The 22,221-nt window shown below is 36.6% G+C and overlaps 1 protein-coding gene across 3 annotated transcripts in view; it reads left to right on the top strand.

Annotated features, from left to right (window-relative positions):
• The window catches only part of LOC143371656 (acyl-CoA Delta-9 desaturase), a 45,630-nt gene that overhangs the window by 11,347 nt on the left and 12,062 nt on the right, over positions 1-22,221 (top strand). For 2 of the 3 annotated variants that reach the window (XR_013086084.1, XM_076817103.1), the window contains exons 2-3: positions 17,337-17,745; positions 21,618-21,748. Coding sequence is in view for 2 of the 3 variants with exons in the window: in XM_076817103.1 (XP_076673218.1) it covers positions 17,472-17,745; positions 21,618-21,748 (405 nt within the window). In the remaining variant the exon portion in view is untranslated. Of the gene's footprint in view, positions 1-7,571; positions 7,708-17,336; positions 17,746-21,617; positions 21,749-22,221 lie in introns of those variants that run through there. The other variant, XM_076817104.1, reaches the window with a different exon arrangement.

A 22,221-nucleotide genomic window follows, 5' to 3' on the forward strand; every position in this document is an offset into this window, starting at 1 on the left:
GATAGAGCAGTTGTACTGTGTTTTCCCTGGAGAAATCGGCTCTAAACCAGGCAGGTCACTTTGACGTTAATTACTTTTAAGTCAACAAAAAGGTTTTTATTTTTAAAATCCTAACTGGCGGGTTTGACAGAGGTTCCGCTCTTAGATGCTAGAATGGTCTGCCCTCAGGATTTTGGGACTGGGTTATATATACAGGAGTTGTGGAAGAAGGGATAAGGACGACGCGGAAAGAACTATGGAAAGCGCAAGGGTTGATAATGGTGACTAAATTCGTTATCGCTGTACGGAGCATTTTGCGAGGGTGACTAGTCGCGATGCACTGGCGTGTATTTAGGATGTTTGTGGTGTATATCTAGCTGGCATCCAACACCTGCTCAAACACAGCGGCAACCTGGCACAACGCATGGTTGGAAGCACTAAAATATCAATATACAGGGTGTCCGCGGGAAAACTGGACAGCTGGATATCTCCTAAAGTACTGGAGATAAAAAAATTAAAAATATATGTCATTGAATGGTTCGAGGGGGCCCATTTATTAGCGCGAACGAATTTTGTTTTCGATTATTATTTTAAAAGATACGATGGTCAAGTTCGGTTCTTCAAATGGATCTATTTTTTTTGAAGACCTGAGTTGATAGTGCGTTCCAAGACAAATTCAATAAGCTTTAATGTATACACTTTATTTCCACTGGTTTTTAAGATATTGCGCTTGCAAAATTACTGATTTTCACTGGAAGAAAACCCTCTGGAATAGCAAGGACCGGGGTCGGTCTTACTGGCGCCACGGGTGGCATTGCCTGTTGAAACTGATGCCTACCTGCCAAAGGTCTGCGTTAGGAATGGCATGCCCAAAGGCTGGACAATCCTTTTCCGTCAGAAATGCTACTTACTAATGTTAATGCTTCAAAACGTCATAACATTTACTCAATTTCCTCATTCAGACTCAATTTTCAACTTCAATAGTCTTTTATTAAGTAAATAATAAGAAGGATCCACATAAAAAAAATTTCTGCAAGTTTCAAGATGCCTCCTTATATCCGAAAAGAGTTTTTTTTTAAATTCATATTACACGAGAATCCCCCCCTTAATACTGCCACGATTAACATTGCACGTACCAGCTGCATGTAAATGGAAGTTATAACCTTTGAAGTTTTAAGTTGAAAAATTCTACGCGCTTAAGAGGTAAACACACCTAAACACTTCGAAGGAACTAATATTTACCTTATTACAAATAAAATAAGCAAATGTTTAAAATATGAGGTCTTAAAATCATGCTCCCAAAATACTACGTTGAAACTTACATAATTAATAAACTAATATAAATTTGAAATAATTCAACTTCCATGGATATCAGCCCCCCCCCGCCTCCCCCGGTTAGTTTTTAAATTCGGCAAGATTTCAAATACATACGTATAATGCATTATGTTCTTTGAACCATCCCTCATTTACTACTGAATACACAATTTATTGGAACGTGTGCTATCAGGAATCGCCGATAAAAATAAAATGGAATCTAAGTGTTTTATCGACAATCATGTTCGGTTGATTAAATCTTTACAGATTACAGATTCACGGGTTGCTTGAAACCACGTGTATCAAGTTGGTGGATAATAAAAAGTTTGAATTTTTATCAATGAATGACGAATGACTCATCCCATTTGTAGACCTTGTCACTCTCGATTGCAGATCACTGCCCGCAGCTGGCACGTCTGATTATTTATCATCGATCTTAATTTAGGATAGTAGTAGCTACATATATATATTCCTGTGTTGAACATCTGAATATTTCTCTTGGATTTGAAGGAGCAAAAAATGTGTAGAACATAACACACTACGATTTAGATTGTTTTAAAGGACAAATTTTATGAATGTAACACTTTTTCCAAATTAAAGTATTAAGACTTTTGGGATTTAAAAGTTACTTTTTTCCTTTGTATGTATATTGCAGCTGACTCCAATGCAGGTTCAATGAAGAAATGAGAAGAACGTTAGAAATTGTTTTATTAGCACAAGGCAAGTAATCAGCACACTTTGTGTGACGTCGTGATAAGTACCACGTGAGTTTGTATACATATCAGTGTACATTCGTATGATTCACCGTCCGACGAGATAGCTGTAAGAATTATAACAAGCTCTCAGCGTAAGAGCGCCATATATGACGTAATATCAGGGTGTGGATATGAAGATACGAGTCGATTCTGATAATCGAGACCAGATATGATAGAACGTGATGTTCTACACGAATGGAATATATTGGAGATAAAAGGAGACAATTAAAATCGACTAACAAAAAATTAAAAATGCACTAAAAAGTAAAAAATAATTTAATCCCTTATTTAATCTACGACTCTCATATTTGTTAAGTCGGCGCCAGATTTACACAGTGCAAATAATGTGGCGCCGACTTAAAATATATGAGAGTCGTAGATTAAATAAGGGATTAAATTATTTTTTACTTTTTAGTACATTTTTATTTTTTTGAAATAGGTTTTAATTTTTTTTTAATTACTTTATTTTTTATGCTTTTAGTTTTATATATATATATATATATATATATATATATATATATATATATATATGTGTGTGTATTTATTTTTTTGAAGTCTGGAAAGAAAAAAATAAAAATAAATAGTTTTATATATATATGTATATATTTATATATATATTTATTTTTTTGAAGTCTGGAAAGAAAAAAATAAAAATAAAAACACAAAAAATAAAGAAATTAAAAAAAAATTAAAACGGACTTCAAAAAAATGAAAATGCACTAAAAAGTAAAAAATAATTTAATCCCTTATTTAATCTACGACTCTCATATTTTTTAAGTCGGGGTAATAAAAAAAGGTTATATATATATATATTAATACAACATGCTTAGGAGATATGCGTGTACGTACATAAAATAATAATAATTAGGTGACAATAGTCTTCATTATTAACCAGAACTGGCAAAATATTGGGCCAATATTGGTGCAGTGTAGAATGGGACCACCGCCCTCTTTCGTGTAAAAAAAAGGTTATCAAAATCGGTTCATATGCTGAGGAGTTATGCGGGGACAAACATATAAAAAAAAATACATACGGGTCGAATCTATAACCTCCTACTGTGTGAAGTCGGTTAAAAAATGTGATGTGTCACCAATGATAGTGTAATCAAATGAATTAATAGAAATTGAAGTGGACCATACAGAGTGGTATCAATTAGGAAAAGATAACACAAAGTTACAAAGTTACTCTGCAACTCTGTAAAAGTAATCACTTTCACTTAAATCTGCACCAGATCCCGCTGTCAGTTTATTAAACCTTTAAAAATACTAAATCTCTTACAGATTTCTGCAACACTACTAAAAGAATAAACGCAGAAAATAACGTTTAAAATGCTATATTTCCACGAGAAAGCAATGATGCGTCGTCATCGACGGTACATTCACGAAGGCCTCCCGGTGTTACTGTCGCCAAAAGTCAAAACCTCCCTCGTTCAGGCCGCAACGCAATCCCCAGAAAGGCCTGGTTCATAACACCCCCAAGTGTCGTTCGCTTTCTCCTTCCAAGGCCCACGTTGACGACAGCTAAATGACCGTTTGGGACAGGGATTGTAACCCGCTCGGAGCCGGTTACTAGTAACATAAGACAGTCTAGTCCAGACAGCCACTTAAGAGGATACATACTCTGGTCATCTGGCCGAAAGATTGAGCAGGGCACAAGTAGATGAATATTATGTAAAGAGTTTTGCACGATTATATTTGTTATTCATTGAGTAAAAAAATCATAAAGATTGCTCATTTTTCCGGCCGCATGACCAGAGTACGTTAAGTGGCTGTCTGAACCAGACTGTCTTATGTTACTAGTAACCCGCTCCGGGCGGGTTACAATCCCTGGTTTGGGAGCACAATTGAAAACGGTCAACGTCTCATATTCCTTACATTTCCAAGACTGTAATTTCAAATATATTACAGTGTTGTCATTTATGCAGTGCGGGGCAATAAGAATATTTCTTTAAGAAATTCATAATTTATATTTAATTCTACATTAACACAATCCGTATGAACGTTATTAAAAATTAAATGTTCTCTTTGGCTTGAAGTAATCCCAATATTCGGAGAATTCTCACAACTGGACTTGCTCGTGGAAAAACTGATGAAATTGGTTACTCTTCACAAAGGAGCGTTACAGTCATTGTTATTAATTGTTAGTTTCACGCTAATTTTCATCAGATTTACGGTATTAAGGGATTTTTTCTGGATTTCAGTAACGCCAAGTACTGAAGGATTTTGAACTTCACTTTAATTTTTATTAATCAGCTGCGTCATAGGAATTTCTATTTTAACTCTTGAAATTGTAAAATTTCTTTTGCTTCATAAGTCAGTAGAACTCATTGCTCCTAAGAAATAATAATACCCAAACGAATGGAGTTTATAAGAAGTCTCTTAGGTAGACTGTCGCCAGTCGATTGTTTCACGACCCTTCAATAAAGCAGACGTTGTAAGTTCTCACCAATACGTGCTGCCACAAGAAAAAGTGATTCGGCCATGAACTATAAATTCCCAACAATAAATTCTGATTAAAGGCTGTATCCGTTAGAATTGGAGGACGTTGCTGACTAGAAACACTATTCAGTTGATGATGGAATCGCGCAGATTTTTTTATACATATAGATCGAAAGTATATGTCACAACGGTCACAAAAATGTAAATTACAGATGCTCCCAAAAGATGGTCTGACCTTGAAAAACCAACAAAGGTGGAACAGGGGAAATTTGAAATAATATATTATTCGCCTTCCTTTTTTTTTATTACTATGACGCATACAGGTAATATTCCTTTCTGTATGCTTAGGGTAGACCGGGGTGGTAGTAACACTTTGACTTTGGAATACGATTACGCAGGAACTGTTACATTTATAACAAAAACTCTTGTACGGAAATGTTACTTACTTATTTGGCATCATTGAGTCGCAACAGTTTCGCTATATGGCAAGTAATATCGAAGGCCCTGACCCCGGGGCGGTTGTAACACTGCACCGAGTCGATAGTAGCACGAATTTAACTTTACCAAATTAAAATATTTATATAAATATTGATATAAATTATAAGAATAAATGAAAAAAGTCAAATCTATAACCAATTATGCGGTATCGCAATTGTGGCAGAAATAAACAACGTTTTGGCTGGTGCATTCTTCTCTGCTCAATCCTTACATTCAATATATTGCACCCATTTTTCATTTAACCCAGACCTAACCCAGACCTAAAAATGATTATATGATTATGTGATTATTTAGGAGAAAAAGAAACCTGCAGACATGAATATTTTTCCAAAAATTTTTTACAGTTGTGTTTGGTTAATCAAAAGACAACTCTCCTACAACCAGGCCAACTGAAAATTCAAATTTAAATTTTCACCTATATAGTATGATTATATAATCATTTTTAGGAGAAAAAGAAACCTCCAGACATGAATATTTTTCCAAATTTTTTTTATAGTTGTGTTTGGTTAATCAAAAGACAACTGTCATACACCCAGGCCAACTGAAAATTCAAATTTAAAATTTCGCCTATATAGTATGGTTATATAATCATTTTTAGGAGAAAAAGAAACCTCCAGACATGAATATTTTTCCAAATTTTTTTTATAGTTGTGTTTGGTTAATCAAAAGACAACTGTCATACACCCAGGCCAACTGAAAATTCAAATTTAAAATTTCGCCTATATAGTATGATTATATAATCATTTTTAGGAGAAAAAGGAACCTGCAGACATGAATATTTTTCCCAAAATTTTTTACAGTTGTGTTTGGTTAATCAAAAAACAACTATCCCGCACCCAGGCAAACTGAAAATTCAAATTTAAATTTTCACCTATATAGTATGATTATATAATCATTTTTAGGAGAAAAAGAAACCTCCAGACATGAATATTTTTCCAAATTTTTTTTATAGTTGTGTTTGGTTAATCAAAAGACAACTGTCATACACCCAGGCCAACTGAAAATTCAAATTTAAAATTTCGCCTATATAGTATGGTTATATAATCATTTTTAGGAGAAAAAGAAACCTCCAGACATGAATATTTTTCCAAATTTTTTTTATAGTTGTGTTTGGTTAATCAAAAGACAACTGTCATACACCCAGGCCAACTGAAAATTCAAATTTAAAATTTCGCCTATATAGTATGGTTATATAATCATTTTTAGGAGAAAAAGAAACCTCCAGACATGAATATTTTTCCAAATTTTTTTTATAGTTGTGTTTGGTTAATCAAAAGACAACTGTCCTACACCCAGGCCAACTGAAAATTCAAATTTAAAATTTCGCCTATATAGTATGGTTATATAATCATTTTTAGGAGAAAAAGAAACCTCCAGACATGAATATTTTTCCAATTTTTTTTTATAGTTGTGTTTGGTTAATCAAAAGACAACTGTCCTACACCCAGGCCAACTGAAAATTAAAATTTAAATTTTCGCCTATATAGTATGGTTATATAATCATTTTTAGGAGAAAAAGAAACCTGCAGACATGAATATTTTTCCAAATTTTGTTTATAGTTGTGTTTGGTTAATCAAAAGACAACTGTCCTACACCCAGGCCAACTGAAAATTAAAATTTAAATTTTCGCCTATATAGTATGATTATATAATCGTTTTTAGGAGAAAAAGAAACCTGCAGACATGAATATTTTTCCAAATTTTTTTTATAGTTGTGTTTGGTTAATCAAAAGACAACTGTCATACACCCATGCCAACTAAAAATTCAAATTAAAATTTTCGCCTATACAGTATGATTATATAATCGTTTTTAGGAGAAAAAGGAACCTGCAGACATGAATATTTTCAACAAAAAAAAATTTACAGTTGTGTTTGGTTAATCAAAAGACAACTATCCTACACCCAGGCCAACTGAAAATTCAAATTTAAATTTTCGCCTATACAGTATCGCTCCGCCCTACTGTAGAGTTACACATATAGTCATGGCCCACCATTACTTTACTGCTTGGTACGAGACACATCATAAGATTGCCATAATTTATTAATAATTTTTTAATTAGTTATTATTGAATGTGTTCAAAATGATAAATGAAAGTGTATCTCTGTACACAGACTATCCCGGGTATACATGGTATCCCGGTAGGCGGCGCCAATTTGATACAGCGTATTTAGCAGGTGATATAGTTGAAAAAAGTTAATATAAACCCATGTCCGCAAATAACTAATTAAGGAATTATAAGACAGCAGAGATTTGTTACATCGTAAGCGAAGTTGTGCAGTGCTTCTCCGTTGTATGGGTCTGCAGAGTTGCTGCTTGATAAACCAATGAAGAAATTTTTATTTCGATGTAAACTTTTCAATTACTTGCCTCTTGAATGTGCTGTATTAATTTGGCATCGGGATACCCTGCATCTAAATTCTCACCGCTATTATAATTCTAATTTCTACCGCTAGTAGTGCTGCACTCTTATTCCGTGCTCAGCCACTCGCATCGGACGTGCGCGTATGTGATGAGCCCCAAAACCTTATGACAGAAAATAGCATTGGGTGACAAGTCTATTTTATATCGCGTCTGTGCTTGACTAGGCAAATTCCACGTGGGAGTGAGGCGTCAGCAGCGTCGATGCGTGAGGCACCGCAGTATATGGCACACCTCAGCGACAGCCGGCAGAGAACCGAAGTAAATTTTTGTGCTGGACTGAAGAGAGATTTTGAGAAACGTGTGAGTTAAAGAATATTATGTTCAATGCGGATAATGTGATCGGGTCCGAACCTTTTTCGCGCGCAGCCTCTTTCGTAACGCGCATCGGCCGCGGCGCGCATGCGCCAATAGTGATGATTAATTTCGTTGCAATATTTTCGATTGATTTGCTTATGACAATAATTAGTCAATACGTATTGTGCAAAAATAGGAGTATAATAATAGTACTGTTACATAATATAGTATGGAATAAAATGCTAAAGGTATATAAAAATAGAAGGAGATATATGGTTGTACGTTCAGGGGCGTATGTACGTCGGGTGCATATTTTTCAACATACATATTTCCCTTTTTACAGACAACGAAAACCTTTTTGCCGAAAGTTTTAGTCGCAACCCCTAATAATGGTTCCAACCGATAAACAATAACATATGTCAAAGATGGGCACAATCGGATAACGGATAGCAGCTCCGCCGCTACTGAAGGTCCTCTTGCAAGGTCGTCCAGCTATCTAGCTGTTTGTTTTCCTGGTATTTATTGCTGTTTAGTGTCCATATTTATTATTACCCCTATAATTACAATTATTATTGCAGTGGCTATTTCACTCCGCTTTAGGCTTAAATCGAGTAAAATAATATTCCTCGTGTGGTTTAACATATATAATTATTTTTAAAAGTAAATTACTAGTCTAATACAAATTCAATCTTTTATTAACGAAACTGATCCGTAATTATTATCTTGCATTATTTGCAAATGTGTATACTTCTTAGAGCCAGGAAACCGAGTACAATAATCTATTGCAATTTATAATAATTTTTGTTTTTCATTCTCGCCTGCTGTTATTAATTTATTATAATCTTCTATTAATTTGACTGACTTCTCGGCCAGTCTTCTTCGTGGCCAAGAAATCGGAACTCCTATCAAACTTATTAAAAAATTACAATGCTCCCGCAGTAATAAATATTTCAATGCCCTGCGTTGAGAATTTAGAAATATTATTTGTTATATAGTTGTTCCCATGACAGGATTTGCACCTTCATCCGTTGATCTATCTCCCGATTAAGAGTCAATTACCATTGTCTTGAAATCTATTGATAAATTAAGACAAAAAATACAAGCGCAACATCCTCAGGAATTAAATGCTACGAAGTAGCGACCATGAGCGAATACCGTAAGCGACAGGTGTCGTATCTACTATCTACATGTTCTGATTTCGCTCCGTGATTTTTGCTGATGAGCAAATTTGATCCTTAAATTTTGTTTTACGTTTAAAGTGCATGGTTGCTGCCTGCAACTCGATTCTGACCTGTCTGGACTGCAGTGCCCTATCTATTTCACAAATATTCCGTTTTTTTTTTTAGTAATGTTACGACTATAAACGTTGGTCTGTGCTCGACTGTGTCTTCATGTCATACACACCTCGTGACGCTAGCTGTGTTTACACTACATGTTTTAAGGGGACATGCTCAGTCAGGAGGCTGAAAAGAGGGTGGTCTTTGGAAATTTTTTACTCAAAAGCTATAACACATTTCTCAAAAAATCTTCTTTCCTTTTAAGGATTGCATCTAGTACTGTGCGTCGTAATTTTTTTATTTAAAATTATTTACCAATAACTAAGTTATTGTCCATCACTCGAAGGTTCTCTAAAAAAATGGCTTCTGCGGTGACCACTGCCGCTCGAAAGTCGATCATCTAAAATAAAAAATTGAATAGAATTTACTTATTATATTATATTATCTAGTATTTGAACGAAGGATTTTTTTATCCGATGCTTAGTTTTCTTTTAATTAACGAAAATCAGGCAAGATTTATGATAAAAATTGAAACTTTTATTTTAAACATTAGCCATTTTTTCCCAAATCAAAATTTCGAAAAAAAACCTTCGTTCAAATACTAGATAATATAATATAATATAATAAGTAAATTCTTTTGAATTTTTTATTTCAGATGCTCGACTTTCGAGCAGCAGTGGTCACCGCAGAAGCCTTTTTTTAGAGAACCTTCGAGTGATAAACAATAACTCAGTTATTGATAAATATTTTTAAATAAAAAAAAATCGATGCACGGTACTAGATGCAATCCTTAAAAGGAAAAAAGATTGTTTGAGAAATGTGTTATAGCTTTTGAGTAAAAAATTTCCAAAGACCACCCTTTTTTCGGCCTCCTGACTGAGCATGACCCCTTAAGCTTCGTGGCCACTAGCAATAAACTTGCGACATTTATTGCAAGAGTCGATGTCAGCACTGTGTAAACACGCCGGAGAGTAACTCTAGCAGGTTCTGATTACTTGCGACAGTTGGTCTCAGCAAATGAATTCTGTCGTAGTGTAGACACCCGATAATCTTCTCTCAGAGAGAAAGATTTTACTTCCAAAGGAAATGGAAATTTTTGGCGACAGTAGAAAGCAAGTAGGTGGGCTATAGTACTCGGTTTCGGATCTACGTGCGCGCCAGCATTTTTGTATCACTTTTAGTAATGTTTGGTCCAACTAATTCTAAATTATAGTTTGGTGGACCGACATTATAGTAGGTACTTTGCGTATAAATATTTGCTCTTAATTCTCAGGTGTAACACTGCAGCGTAAACACGCGGGACATATCTTCCGCAAGATTTTTCTCGCAACTACTTGCGGGCAAGAACTTGCGTAAAAAATTGCTGTAATGTAGATAGTCATGCAAGTTTCTTGCGCAATAAATATCGCAAGTTTATTGCTAGTGGCCACGAGGCTTTATCCGTGTGTCTTCAACGTTGTGTACGTATGTAAATATACTAGGGCTCTTACTATCCGGATATCCGAGTATCCGGATTGCTCGTTATAACTCGAAATCCGGATCGAAATCCGGATATCCGTACTTGGATCCGAGTATCCGAGTACCCGGTTTCGGATATTTTATCATCATGGCTGAATAAAGATTTCTTTATATCGATTCTAATTAAAGATAGCAAGTTTAACTGAAGTGATTAAAACAAGAAATGCGAAGGGAATTATATTAATATTTTATTTACAGTTGTACATATACATTAAGATAATAACTTCCTATTTTGGTATGAAAAAACAAGTTTATTTACATTTTCCGGTGACAAACATGATCTTTTGGTGGTTACAATATTATCCGCTGTAAAGAAGACCATCTCCGAAGTTACTGATGTTGCAGGTATGCATACACGGGAATTTTTTTGTTAAAGAAGCCATTTTTGGGTATTTAGTTTCTCCTAATTTCCCCTAAATACTCGGCTACTCGAATCTAAATTAAATAAGTATCCGGATATCCGAATCTACATTTTGTGGGTATCCGAGTACTCGGATAGTCAAGACTCGGATACTCGAGACTCGGATACTCAAGACTCGGATACTCAAGACTCGGATACTCAAAACTCGGATACTCGAGAATCGGATACTCAAGACTCGGATATCCGTAAATCCGAGAAATAGTAAGAGCCCTAAAATATACAGACTGAACAGCAGAGTTGGGTGTTATTGCAATGAAATGTTATTTGAATAATCTTTATATACAAATAGCGAATAAAACAAAGTTATTCGAGAATAACGAATAAATCAGCGAATAAATGTATCGCGTGTAAGAAAGTCCTAAAATTGAGGGTATTAACTCGCTTTCTAAATTATTCGTTATATATTTATATTTATTCCGATGTTAAAAATCAGTAGTGTCGAGAAGGTCTTTCTCGAATCCCGGTTTGTAATCGACTGTCTTTCCGTCCCGTGGAAAGTCCCTTCTTGTCCTTTTGGGAAACTCCTAAGGACCCCGATGCCAATTTATGGTGTTTATGGCGTCGCACTGGTCGGGCCCAACGTCGCTGTACGCGCCACGCTGGCCGTATCTGCTTAAGCTCAACCTTGCAGCCCCTCTTACAAGGTGGTGCTTCAATATTGCTAACACGCGTGGCATCGGTGGGCGCCAACGGCGTATACGTGCCTGCATCAATGTATGTTATCTTGATAAGCGGTCTAAAGCGGTACCACTTATTGCTGACACTCGTTTGTGGCGGAGTTCTTTCGAATAATGAATAACACTACAAATTTATTAGTGACTAAAGAAAAATTTTTCGCCGACTAAAATTTTTATTCGTTATTCGCGAATTAATCGTGAGAAGTTATTGGTTAAGCGAAATAAAATTTGCCCAACTCTGCCGAACAGGTACACGTAGCTCTATATATTATTTAAAATGACAACTAAGAAGATATGCGTAATATATTCAGCTCTGCAAGTCTAGTCGAGCATGTGACATGTAACACTTGCGGATTTATTGGTATGTTCGGAAATTACTGGACGGTATTATTACCGGCGATAAAGCTTTGAATCGATGTTCTATCCCTGCGTCTCAAAGCGATGATATCTACAATAAGATTCAAAAGTTACAATTAATTAAAACGAAATTATCAAAAATTGAAAACAATATCATGTCAATGAAATCCAATTTTGATAGTTTAACAGACACGCTGGCAAATCTAATGCTTCAAATTGGTGAGTGGTTCTCAAATGATGAAGCATTTATCGTTATGCATGATTCTGCGACATCCCATAAAGCAATAACCCGAAAAGCTTACCTAGCAAAAAGTATATGATTCCGAAGTGATGTTGTATTCCGTATTTTTCGTATTACTTTTATTTTATTAAATAACTTTATACAAATAACGGAAACTAAGACGATTACAGATAAATACTAGATTATAGATTCAGAACTAGATTCTCGTGTCCAGACTATTCGGACTGAAGAGCTCAAGTGCTTCTGACTGGAAGAATTGCGTGTAATATATATATGTACGGTTTTCGGTAAGCTGAAAAGTGGGGGTTGTCCTGAGTTTAACGGTCGTTAAGGGATGAGGCATAGAGATCGAGGTTCAAGGATGAGTAATAGGGTACGGATAAGGTCATAAAAGAAGGACTTCAGGATGCTTACTATTGCTATCTGGAAAACTAACGCGCTGACTAATACTTTATATAGATTTAAATGACGTTGGTATACAACAGTGATAACTAATAAACGGCAACTGATATCAGTGTGGCATCATGCAGGAATAAAAGAAAACTGTGGAGAAATTTTTGAAAGTATGCCGAGACATATTCAAGCAATTCATTGTCCAACAAATTAAAATTTGTTTTCCAATCTGCAATATCCACTGGCTCATCCTTGTAGAGATTCTCGTCCCAAGCACGAATTCGGATGCAAAATGGTTCTATCACCCTCAGTTTTTGAAAAACATGGCTTTTTGTACCAACGATTATAGGGAAAAAATGAGGTAATACGTGAAAAATGAAAACGCTAGAAAGTGTAATTTAATCTTGAAAGATAGCTGATAGAGGATAGTTTCCCGAATATATCAGTGTATATCTAAATACAGTTATTATCTAAATTTTGTGCTTTTGAATGGTTGTAAATGGCTATCAGAGTTTAACAAAGTCGATGTGCGTAATTCCTACGCATTATTTTTGCATTTTTATGAAAAGTTCTTTATCCAACACCAATGGCGGATTTAAGAAAAAAGGCCCAGGTGGCAAAGGTTCTGAGGGGCCCATTTTGGGGGGGGGGGGGAGGAAATGTAGAGGTAGTTTATTAATAGGGGATAAGTGTACAGAAAAGTATAGAAAAAAATAATGCTAGATAAAATCATAATTTCTATTTGAAGACAGGGCCCTAGGGAGGGCTTCTGAACAGGGGCCCATTTTTCGGCAAAACAAAGCGGTAGTTTACCAAAAACGGGCTCAGTGTAATAATACAGAACAAAAATATACTTTGGATAAAATCATAATTATTTTTAAGGATGGGACCCTGGATGGGACTTCTGAGCAGGGACCCAGGTGGCAACTGCTCATCGGCTGCCCTGTTAAATCCGCGACTGTCCAATACGAATTCGCTACACAGTATCGAATTCTATAAACATTTCTGAACAAGAAACCATCCATAAAAAGTGACGGAACGGTGTGTAGTTCAAACAGGTCAAGAAAATATCCGTAGAGAACGTGTGGGGAACTCTTATCGAGATAGCGAACGACCATTGTCTGTTGTTACAAGGAAGGGCTTATCATAATACCGGGCTAATCAAGACTGGAATTGGTTGTACTATTATATCTTTTGCACAGAGTGAAACGAGGCCTCCAAACGTCCGCTCGTTTAGAAAACTCTGCAGGGACTGCCCGTCTGCCGAATTCACGGGCTGACAAGGGGACCCTCAGGTTTGGCAATTTCAGAAAATGTTCATACTTAGTGTACGCGAAGGTCTTCACTCGGACATTAATTTAAAATCGACTTTGAAAAATACTGAGTTCCTTTATATACAGGGTGTTCCTTTGCCTATGGTCAATACTCTAGATGGTGATTATACAGGTAAAAATAAGACGAAAATCCAAAGTGACGAAATTGCGGTAAAGGCTTCGTTTTCGAGAAAATTGACTTTTAATTTCACCTAAATACGGGTGCATCGTAGACGCGTGCATCGAAAAGCGCGTCTTACTGCTTTGGGAAATGAATGTCCAAGTGAAGACCTTCACGTGCACTAAATATCAACATTTTCTGAAATTGCCAAACCTGAAGGTCCCCTTGTCAGTTTACTCCGGTCACTTTGCCCCGAATGTGTACTCAGTAGAAAATTAATTATTTAATAATGTTAGGATTAATGTTCTCTCAAACGCGTGTACATGTATGTTTATAAGCTTGTTATAAACACGCAGAAAAAAATTGGAGTTAAAATAACTCATTTAAGACTTATTTGGTCAGTTAGGTTTGCCACATCCAACGGCCTTTGAAACAATTTATGACCAGCGAGTTGTTTTGTCGGGTTCATCACCGTAGCTGTTCCACCGTAAATAGACCCATGATGCACCGACCAGCCTTCTCCGCTCAGCGCCGAACTGTCTTACAACTAATTGAAAAATATATATTATCACACAATAAGTAGTAGTTATTGAGTGGATAAAATTGTATTTCTATTTTTGGCGAATTTTCCAATTCTGGGGCTGCCCCTCACTTGCACCAAAGTGTACAAAAAACGGTTGCTTTTTCATAACTGTGCACAATAAAGAACAAAATTTATTCATTTTGCGGCGTGCGAGATCGCACGTAGACCAAGCGAGGTCACGGTTCGCACAGTGGTCGGACGCATAGAGGAGAAGTGGAAAAAACTCATAACCTCAGCATTTCTCAATTTTTTTTAATTATTTTTTTCATATTACTTCTTAAACATCAAACTTAATATAATCTTAAAGAAATAATTTAATATGACTTTTTCACAAATAGTAATATTACTAATAGCGTTATAAATTAATATATTAACGTACGTAGAAAAATTAGCTTGCAGCAATGGGGAAGATGACGCAGCTCGGCGCAGAGGGCGCCACTAGCGCATGTACTGCGGTTTTGCATGAGTGCGCATGTGCGAATAATTTGCGCGCGAATTTTTCATTTGTGGAATGTATGAAGTGGGTAGTTACATAATGTTTTACACGTGTGCTGGTGGCGTCACGGGTGGGAAAAAGTTGCAGTCATCTTCCCCAACAAACGAGCACCTACGCGAGACCAAATGTCTTTAGTGTTAAACCTGAAATAAACCGTGACCCGCTATCAAGCCGTTTACACAAGCCGTGAATTATAAGATTTATTAATTTCAATATAAGATGAAACAAATCTTTAAAACAATAAATAAAAACACTGTTTTATAGTTTATACTTGTTGTTTTCATTTCACGAAAGCATTCACAGGTATTACTAACCATTCTTTGTACTGCGTGGCTTCGAATTTCCTTTTATGATTATCACATGATTTGCAATATACACATTTGACATGGTGATAAATCGTTTAGTTGAAATGCATTCCTATGAGAGTAACGATATTGTACAAGCACGAAAATCATTCGAAACGCGCAGCGAAGAGCCGTGAATCTAATCGGGAGTCCTGCTGTAGCCCTCGAAATTTCATGCGTTCTCACACTTTAAACATTAATATCAGCTGAAGTTGCAAAAAGTAGCAGCTGATTTTTCCAGGACAGTGATGTATATATATATATATAGGTGATTTAGTCGTAAATCGATTGGTACTCGAGATATTTTGAAAACAAAGAGGTCAAGTTTGTGAAGGTTCTGAAAAATTTGTATTTTTTTCCTTTTAATCACAATATTTTCCGGGGAAATGTACGGGGATTCAGTTGTGCTTTAAAGAAAAAAAAAATACGTTATTATGATTGGTCAAAAAAAATATAATTATTCGACGAGGTGAAGTTGAGTAATCTTTTACTTCTACCGAACGAATGTTCTCTGTGAAAAATCGTCTTTTTCGTTGAAAGTAAAGACATAAACTCCTACTGGCATTGAGTATACAACATCAGAAGTAATTACATTGGTGGCTTTGAAAATCTAAAATGGCGAATCTAAAATGACGTTCACAGAGAGCTGAAATGAAAATCTCGGAAAAATTGCATGTATTTAATGAAAATGGGGGTACAAAAATGTCAAATAATACAATGAAATGATTGAAATAATAATGTATGCCATTAAATGTAGTAAAATTGACAAAATTTATGGAATTATTTATATGTGCGTTTCTATCTTTTAAAAAGCATGCATTCCACTTTTGGTAACTCACAAATACTCACAATACTCACAAATACTAGACATTCACTACTCAATAGACTTTCATTTTAATGGATTTCCTAACGATTCAGGCACACTGGGTAACTGTAACCCACAGACTACCTTTGCAACGATATCACTCGGCTGTTTCAAGCATACCAGCAATCCTGGGGGGAGAGGGGATTTGTATAGGACGTATCCCCCCCCCCCTCGTCCTAATACCCCACCACGGTGTAATAGACAGGTGTTCCGACTCAGCACCTTTACTAGAGCACTAAAGAGGTGAGTATGCGCATCCGCCATATTGGGTCCTCTGGAGAGAGAAGATTATTGAGTACCCGCCCTTTGAGTGCTGTCAAATTCGGTTTATAAATCGAATATAAACTAAAATGTAATAAAATACCCTAATAATGTGTCGTGCTACCATGCATCAATATCAATAACGCATATTTTGTTCATAAAGTGAATTTGACAATACTCAAAAAGGCGGGTACTCAATAATCTTCTCTCTCTAGAGGACCCAATATGGCGGACGCGCATACTCACCTCTTTAGTGCTCTACCTTTACCCCAGCGATTTTGTGTGCCGATTTCTGTTTGGTTCCTCTGGTCGTCGCGAGAGGCGCCGTGGTAAGAAATCCATTTATGTGATTGTAGTAGTAGAGCTTTTAGTAGTATTATGCGCATAAAGTCAGCCTGCTCTGCAAGAGCGCCAATCTAGCGGCCGTCAGAAGAACTAGGACGAAAAAGTCACACATTCTGAAAAGGAGTCGGAAAACCTGTCTATTACACCGTGCCCCACACCTTACCGTTCAGAAATGCCAGGTGTTTCCCGGACGGACTGGGTTAACGTAACCCAAAATGCCCTCTGAGGGTTAAACAAGCACAACACTAAAACACGAATTTTAAATCTACGTTTGTTCAACAAAATCAAGCTACTCTCATTAATCATTATAGCCATCTGATTTACTCGAACATCTTGCCTATTTCAAACTGTTGATTCAACTATGCTACATGTTTCTAACAATAAACAAATAATCTAATTGCAAAATTTTAATTCTAATTGCAGAATCGGTAGGACCAACGAACTGCAAAATCCCCTGGAAGAATCTAGAATACAAAAGGAAAAGTCGGACCAAAGATTGAGTTTCGACACTGGACCAATGAGGCATACATAAACGGTCTCGTAAATATTCAAGAAAAAATGGCGCCAGATAAAGAAAGAGTACCTCCTACGGTATATCATATGTTGGATACGGAAAACACGGAAATCGAGTCGAAAATGTGCAGACCAACTGCAGAACTAGCGGTGACCGACGACTTTTTGGCTGCCGACCAAAGCTACCGCAGTAGCAAAGCGAAATACGTTCCTCAGATCACGTGGCTAAACCTGATCGCGCAGATTTTCATTCACGTTGGCTGCATCTATGGACTTTGTCTCATCTTGATAGATGCGAAACTTCTCACCATTTTGTGGGGTACGTGTAATAGCCTAAACTCGGCACATTTGCAGTAAACTATTTTCTGCTCTAATATGAAAAATGACTTTATTGGTCAACTTTAGGAGATTATTTTGGTTCAGGTAATAAATTTTCAGCTGATTTTTACGAAGTAATTTGGAGATTCCCTATGTTTTTCCGATGAAGATCGTACCAAATTTCATGTAAATCGGTCTATTATTAACGAAGTCAACTTGAAATGATATAAATCAATTTTTCATGGGATTTCCTTCATTGTGGTCCGAATTACGTCTTTCTTGGTGTCAGTTTCATCAGCGAAACATAAAGAATCGATTGGCGTCGTTTTCGCAATGATCTGATGAGAAATGCGAAAATCCTGAACATTTCTCACTTCATAACGGTAATCCAACCCTTTCGAAGGTCGAAAGCCATAAAATTCGGGGAGGCACCAGGGGGGTTGTCCTCGCCACGATGTACCAGGCCGCATCTCTTTGACAGGCGTCGCGAGAGAATCACCCTGTATATAATTAAATAAAAATTTAATTTTTCAATTTATGAAAGTAATGATTCAGAAACAGCTAACCTATTTTTTATCAACGCTATGCATTTTAAAAAGAGCATAAAATAAAGTACCAAATGAACAGTTTGCAAAAGGGGGGCGGGTGGAAATCTGGATATAAGAAGTATATCAAACATCTCGAAAGCGTCCAACACAGGTTTCTGAGATTTGCAGCGCGTATTTTAGGGCGTCCTATGAATATTACCGATCACGATTATCGGCCTATGTTTCAGGCTCTTAACCTCACAAATCTCTCAGATCGCCGGCTAGATTCAGATTTGGTTTTTCTTAATAAAGTCGTTAATAGTCTAATTGACTGTCCGGATTTGCTTGGATCACTAGAATTCAATGCGCCACTAACAAGGGAAGATCCCGAACCTGAAAATTAAAAAAATTCTGGAACTTTGTGAATATGTAGGGGATTTTTGTTTGCTGCCTAAATTCACTCGAAGGGGGTGAAATTAACCCCTGAAAATTCGGCTATATTCCGATTTTGTGTTATAACTCGCGAACTGTGAGAGATAGAAAAAAAGTTTCAAGACAAGCGTTACTTATTTTAATTAGATCTATCATTTGATAAAAAAATTATTTTACAGTTCACGAGTTTAAACACAAAGTCGGAAGATAACCGGATTCTCAGGGCTCAATTGCACCCCCTTAGAGTGAATTTTGGGCAGAAAACAAAAATTGCGTTCTAATCAGGAGGAAATTCCCTACATATTCACAAAGTTTCAGAATTTTTTTAATTTTCCGGTTCGGGATGTTCCCTTGTAAGACCACTGAGGACGATTTCTATATTTGTGCCGGGATTACATACCCACAAATGTAGCGTTACGAATCCGATCAACCGATGTATGTCTGAAGCGAATGTGCACCTTGGGGAAAGTGACCTTTTCTCTGGATCGGTTAATTAATTCCGAAGTTCTCTACTCGTTATGACACTCAAAAAATAACTTCCGAAAACTCTAGCGAAGCCATAAAATGTATGCAAAAAACCCTTATGTTAAAAAGTGTAATAATATTTAATTAAAAAGTAATACTGGACATAACCCATGTTTTACAACGTTCGCCATTAAAAAGTATCGAGGCAATTTTGAGGTACATATAACTTGCAGCGACAAAGTTTTTCCTTAATATACAAGGAAGATTTTCACCAATTTTCACATTGATTAATAAATAATTGTTGAAGATATGGCGATATGTATAAATCTCGCGCGCCACCGACAGTCAGCGGCCGCGTATAAGGCGCTGCTTAGCAGTCTTAGCACTCGCGTCGTACGAAGTACGTACCGGGTAAGGTGAATGTCCCAATTTCTGCTGATTTAAGAGGTAACTCGTCATAAAGAAGGTGTAAAAAATTTGTTTGTGATCAAAATTTGCAGAGTAATTGATTAATTTTTTAATAATAAATCAAGCAATTCAAAAACTATTTAAGAAAGATATTTGCAACACTCGCGTAAATGTTTAAATAATGTAGAATTATTTTCTTACAACTATAGTACAAACGCAACGCATATAATAATAGGAAAAATACGAAATGAGCAGAAATGGGTACATGAGCAGAAATTGGGACAGTCACCTTATTGGGTCTCTGCCAAGTCACGCGGCAGCCGACTGACCCAGACCTCTCGCGCCTTCTTTAGAAAATCAGATAATAATTTACTCGAAAACGACCGGCTACTATAAAATAATTTGATTATACTCTTTCAATTCGTTTTTTTATGTAAGATCTTCAATTTCGTTGTATTACACATTATGGGACACCCTGTATATGTATAAGAATGCTGAATACCTATATTTCACGTGTTCAAGTTCAACGTATAAATACATGCATTTACACTTTGACGTTGAGGCTATAAATATACTTGTTAGCGTGAAATGTTAGCTATAAATATACTTGCTAGTTTAAAATTGGGATATACTTCCGAATGGCCTCAGTGGCCAATCGAGATGAGGTTTGGGGGGAGTGGAAGGAAGGGGGTGTGGACTCTAAATCTAAAATTGTAGCTTCGGGTATTTATTAGTTTCCGAAATATTAATACAAAAATATTGTTAATTTTTTGGGGGAAATTTTATTTGGACGTTGGTACAGGCCTCCTTACCCGGCAACCCTCCCGTCATCCAATTTTTTCATTTTGAAATTTTGTAGACTCACAAGGGAACATCCCGAACTCCGGAAATTCAAAAAAATCTGAAACTTCGTGAATATATAGGGAATTTCCCCTTGATTACAACGCAATTTTCGTTTGCTGGCCAAATTCACTCTAAGGGGGTGTAATTGACCCCTGAAAATCCGGTTATTTTCCGGTTTTCTGTTATAACTCGTGAACTGTATAATAATTTTTTACCAAATGCCAGATCTAATTAAAAGAAGTAATTTTTGTCTTGAAACTTTTTTTCTATCTCTTACATTTCGCGAGTTATAACACAAAATCGGAAAATAGCCGAAATTTCGGGGGTTAATTTCATCCGCTTCGAGTGAATTTGGGCAGCAAACAAAAATTGCGTTGTAATCAGGAGGAAATCCCCTACATATTCACAAAGTTTCAGAATTTTTTGAATTTTCGGGTTCGGGATCTTCCCTTGTCAGTCTCATTTTTACCATCGCCAAACCCAACGAAATTTAATAAAATTTAGCTCCTCCAACCAAAAATCTTAGCGTAATCAATTAAAAAATCACGGACATTTTCGCCTGGATGGTAATAGTTCAACACATTGACACCACAAATACACCTCTCTCGCGACACTAATACCTAAACAAGCCTTTCTAGATTCCAATTTCCCTAAAGAGAGTTATTTAAATCTGCTAACGCCTCTCGAACGATCGAATAAACAGGATCGAATAAACGGTAGTGTACGCTCCACGACACAATTCGAACTGTCTCGCATTTCTTCAAGCAATATTTGTTGCTCGTTGCACGCCACCGCGCGATCCTTCTAACCACAGTCATTTTAAGCATCGCCAAACTCACATCGGTTCGCTACCATGCTTTACGCGCCCCCCGCGCTGATCTAGCCCCAAACAATACTAATACCCGGAACAAGTTGGAAAGTGGAATGCGTTGGGTCGGTATAAGTCAACAGAAATATTGTTAAGAGGGGGGACCGTGGTAAAGTGATTAAAAAAGATCGGTAAGGTGTACCCTTTTATGCACAATTAGCCCTGTATCTTTTGAACGCATTAATTGCCGAAGCTAAAATTTTATATTTGGGGTCTTTCCATACCCCTCGTAATACCCACCAAGTCTCATCTCGATCGGCCACCGGCCCCTTTCGGAAGTACAGCCTAAAATTGAAACTATATATACATATTTCATACATTTTGTTGCAGCATTCGTTACCATATATACTTCCGGATTTGGTATAACCGCCGGAGCGCACAGGCTATGGTCCCATAGGGCGTACAAAGCAAAATGGCCTCTGCGTTTGTTGCTGATTTTCCTGTTCACCATCAGTGGCCAAGTTCGTAACTTCCTTCATGACTTTCTCGTAACTTCCTGTTCGTCTCACCGTGGAGGTGTTGGAGCATGTAAAACACCAAGAATCCTCCACTAACCGTTTGAGGGTTGAGGTGAAAGCACTAAACGTACTTTGTGTGCCAAAATCTTATTAATCATACTCGTTGATTATCTGTAGGCGTTGTCCGCATAGATTCACACATTCTGCTTGAATGCATATGCGTGTGATTGTATGAAATAAGTGGAAAAGAATGACAATTCACCATCAGCGGCACGCACTACGTAATTCAGCAAGGCATCGTACAATTGTCGTAAAAAAAACACGGCACATTTATAACTATATACTTTGCGTTGCTGAGAAAATGACAGGCGGGAGGAATGCAGACCGGACGGGTTATATCCCTATTGGCTCACTTCCTCTCTAACCCAATCGTAGAGGTAGGGCACATATATTGTCGCTATTAGCTGACGCGACAA

Source organism: Andrena cerasifolii, chromosome 7 (genome assembly GCF_050908995.1).
Source record: "Andrena cerasifolii isolate SP2316 chromosome 7, iyAndCera1_principal, whole genome shotgun sequence".
Taxonomy (NCBI): domain Eukaryota; kingdom Metazoa; phylum Arthropoda; class Insecta; order Hymenoptera; family Andrenidae; genus Andrena; species Andrena cerasifolii.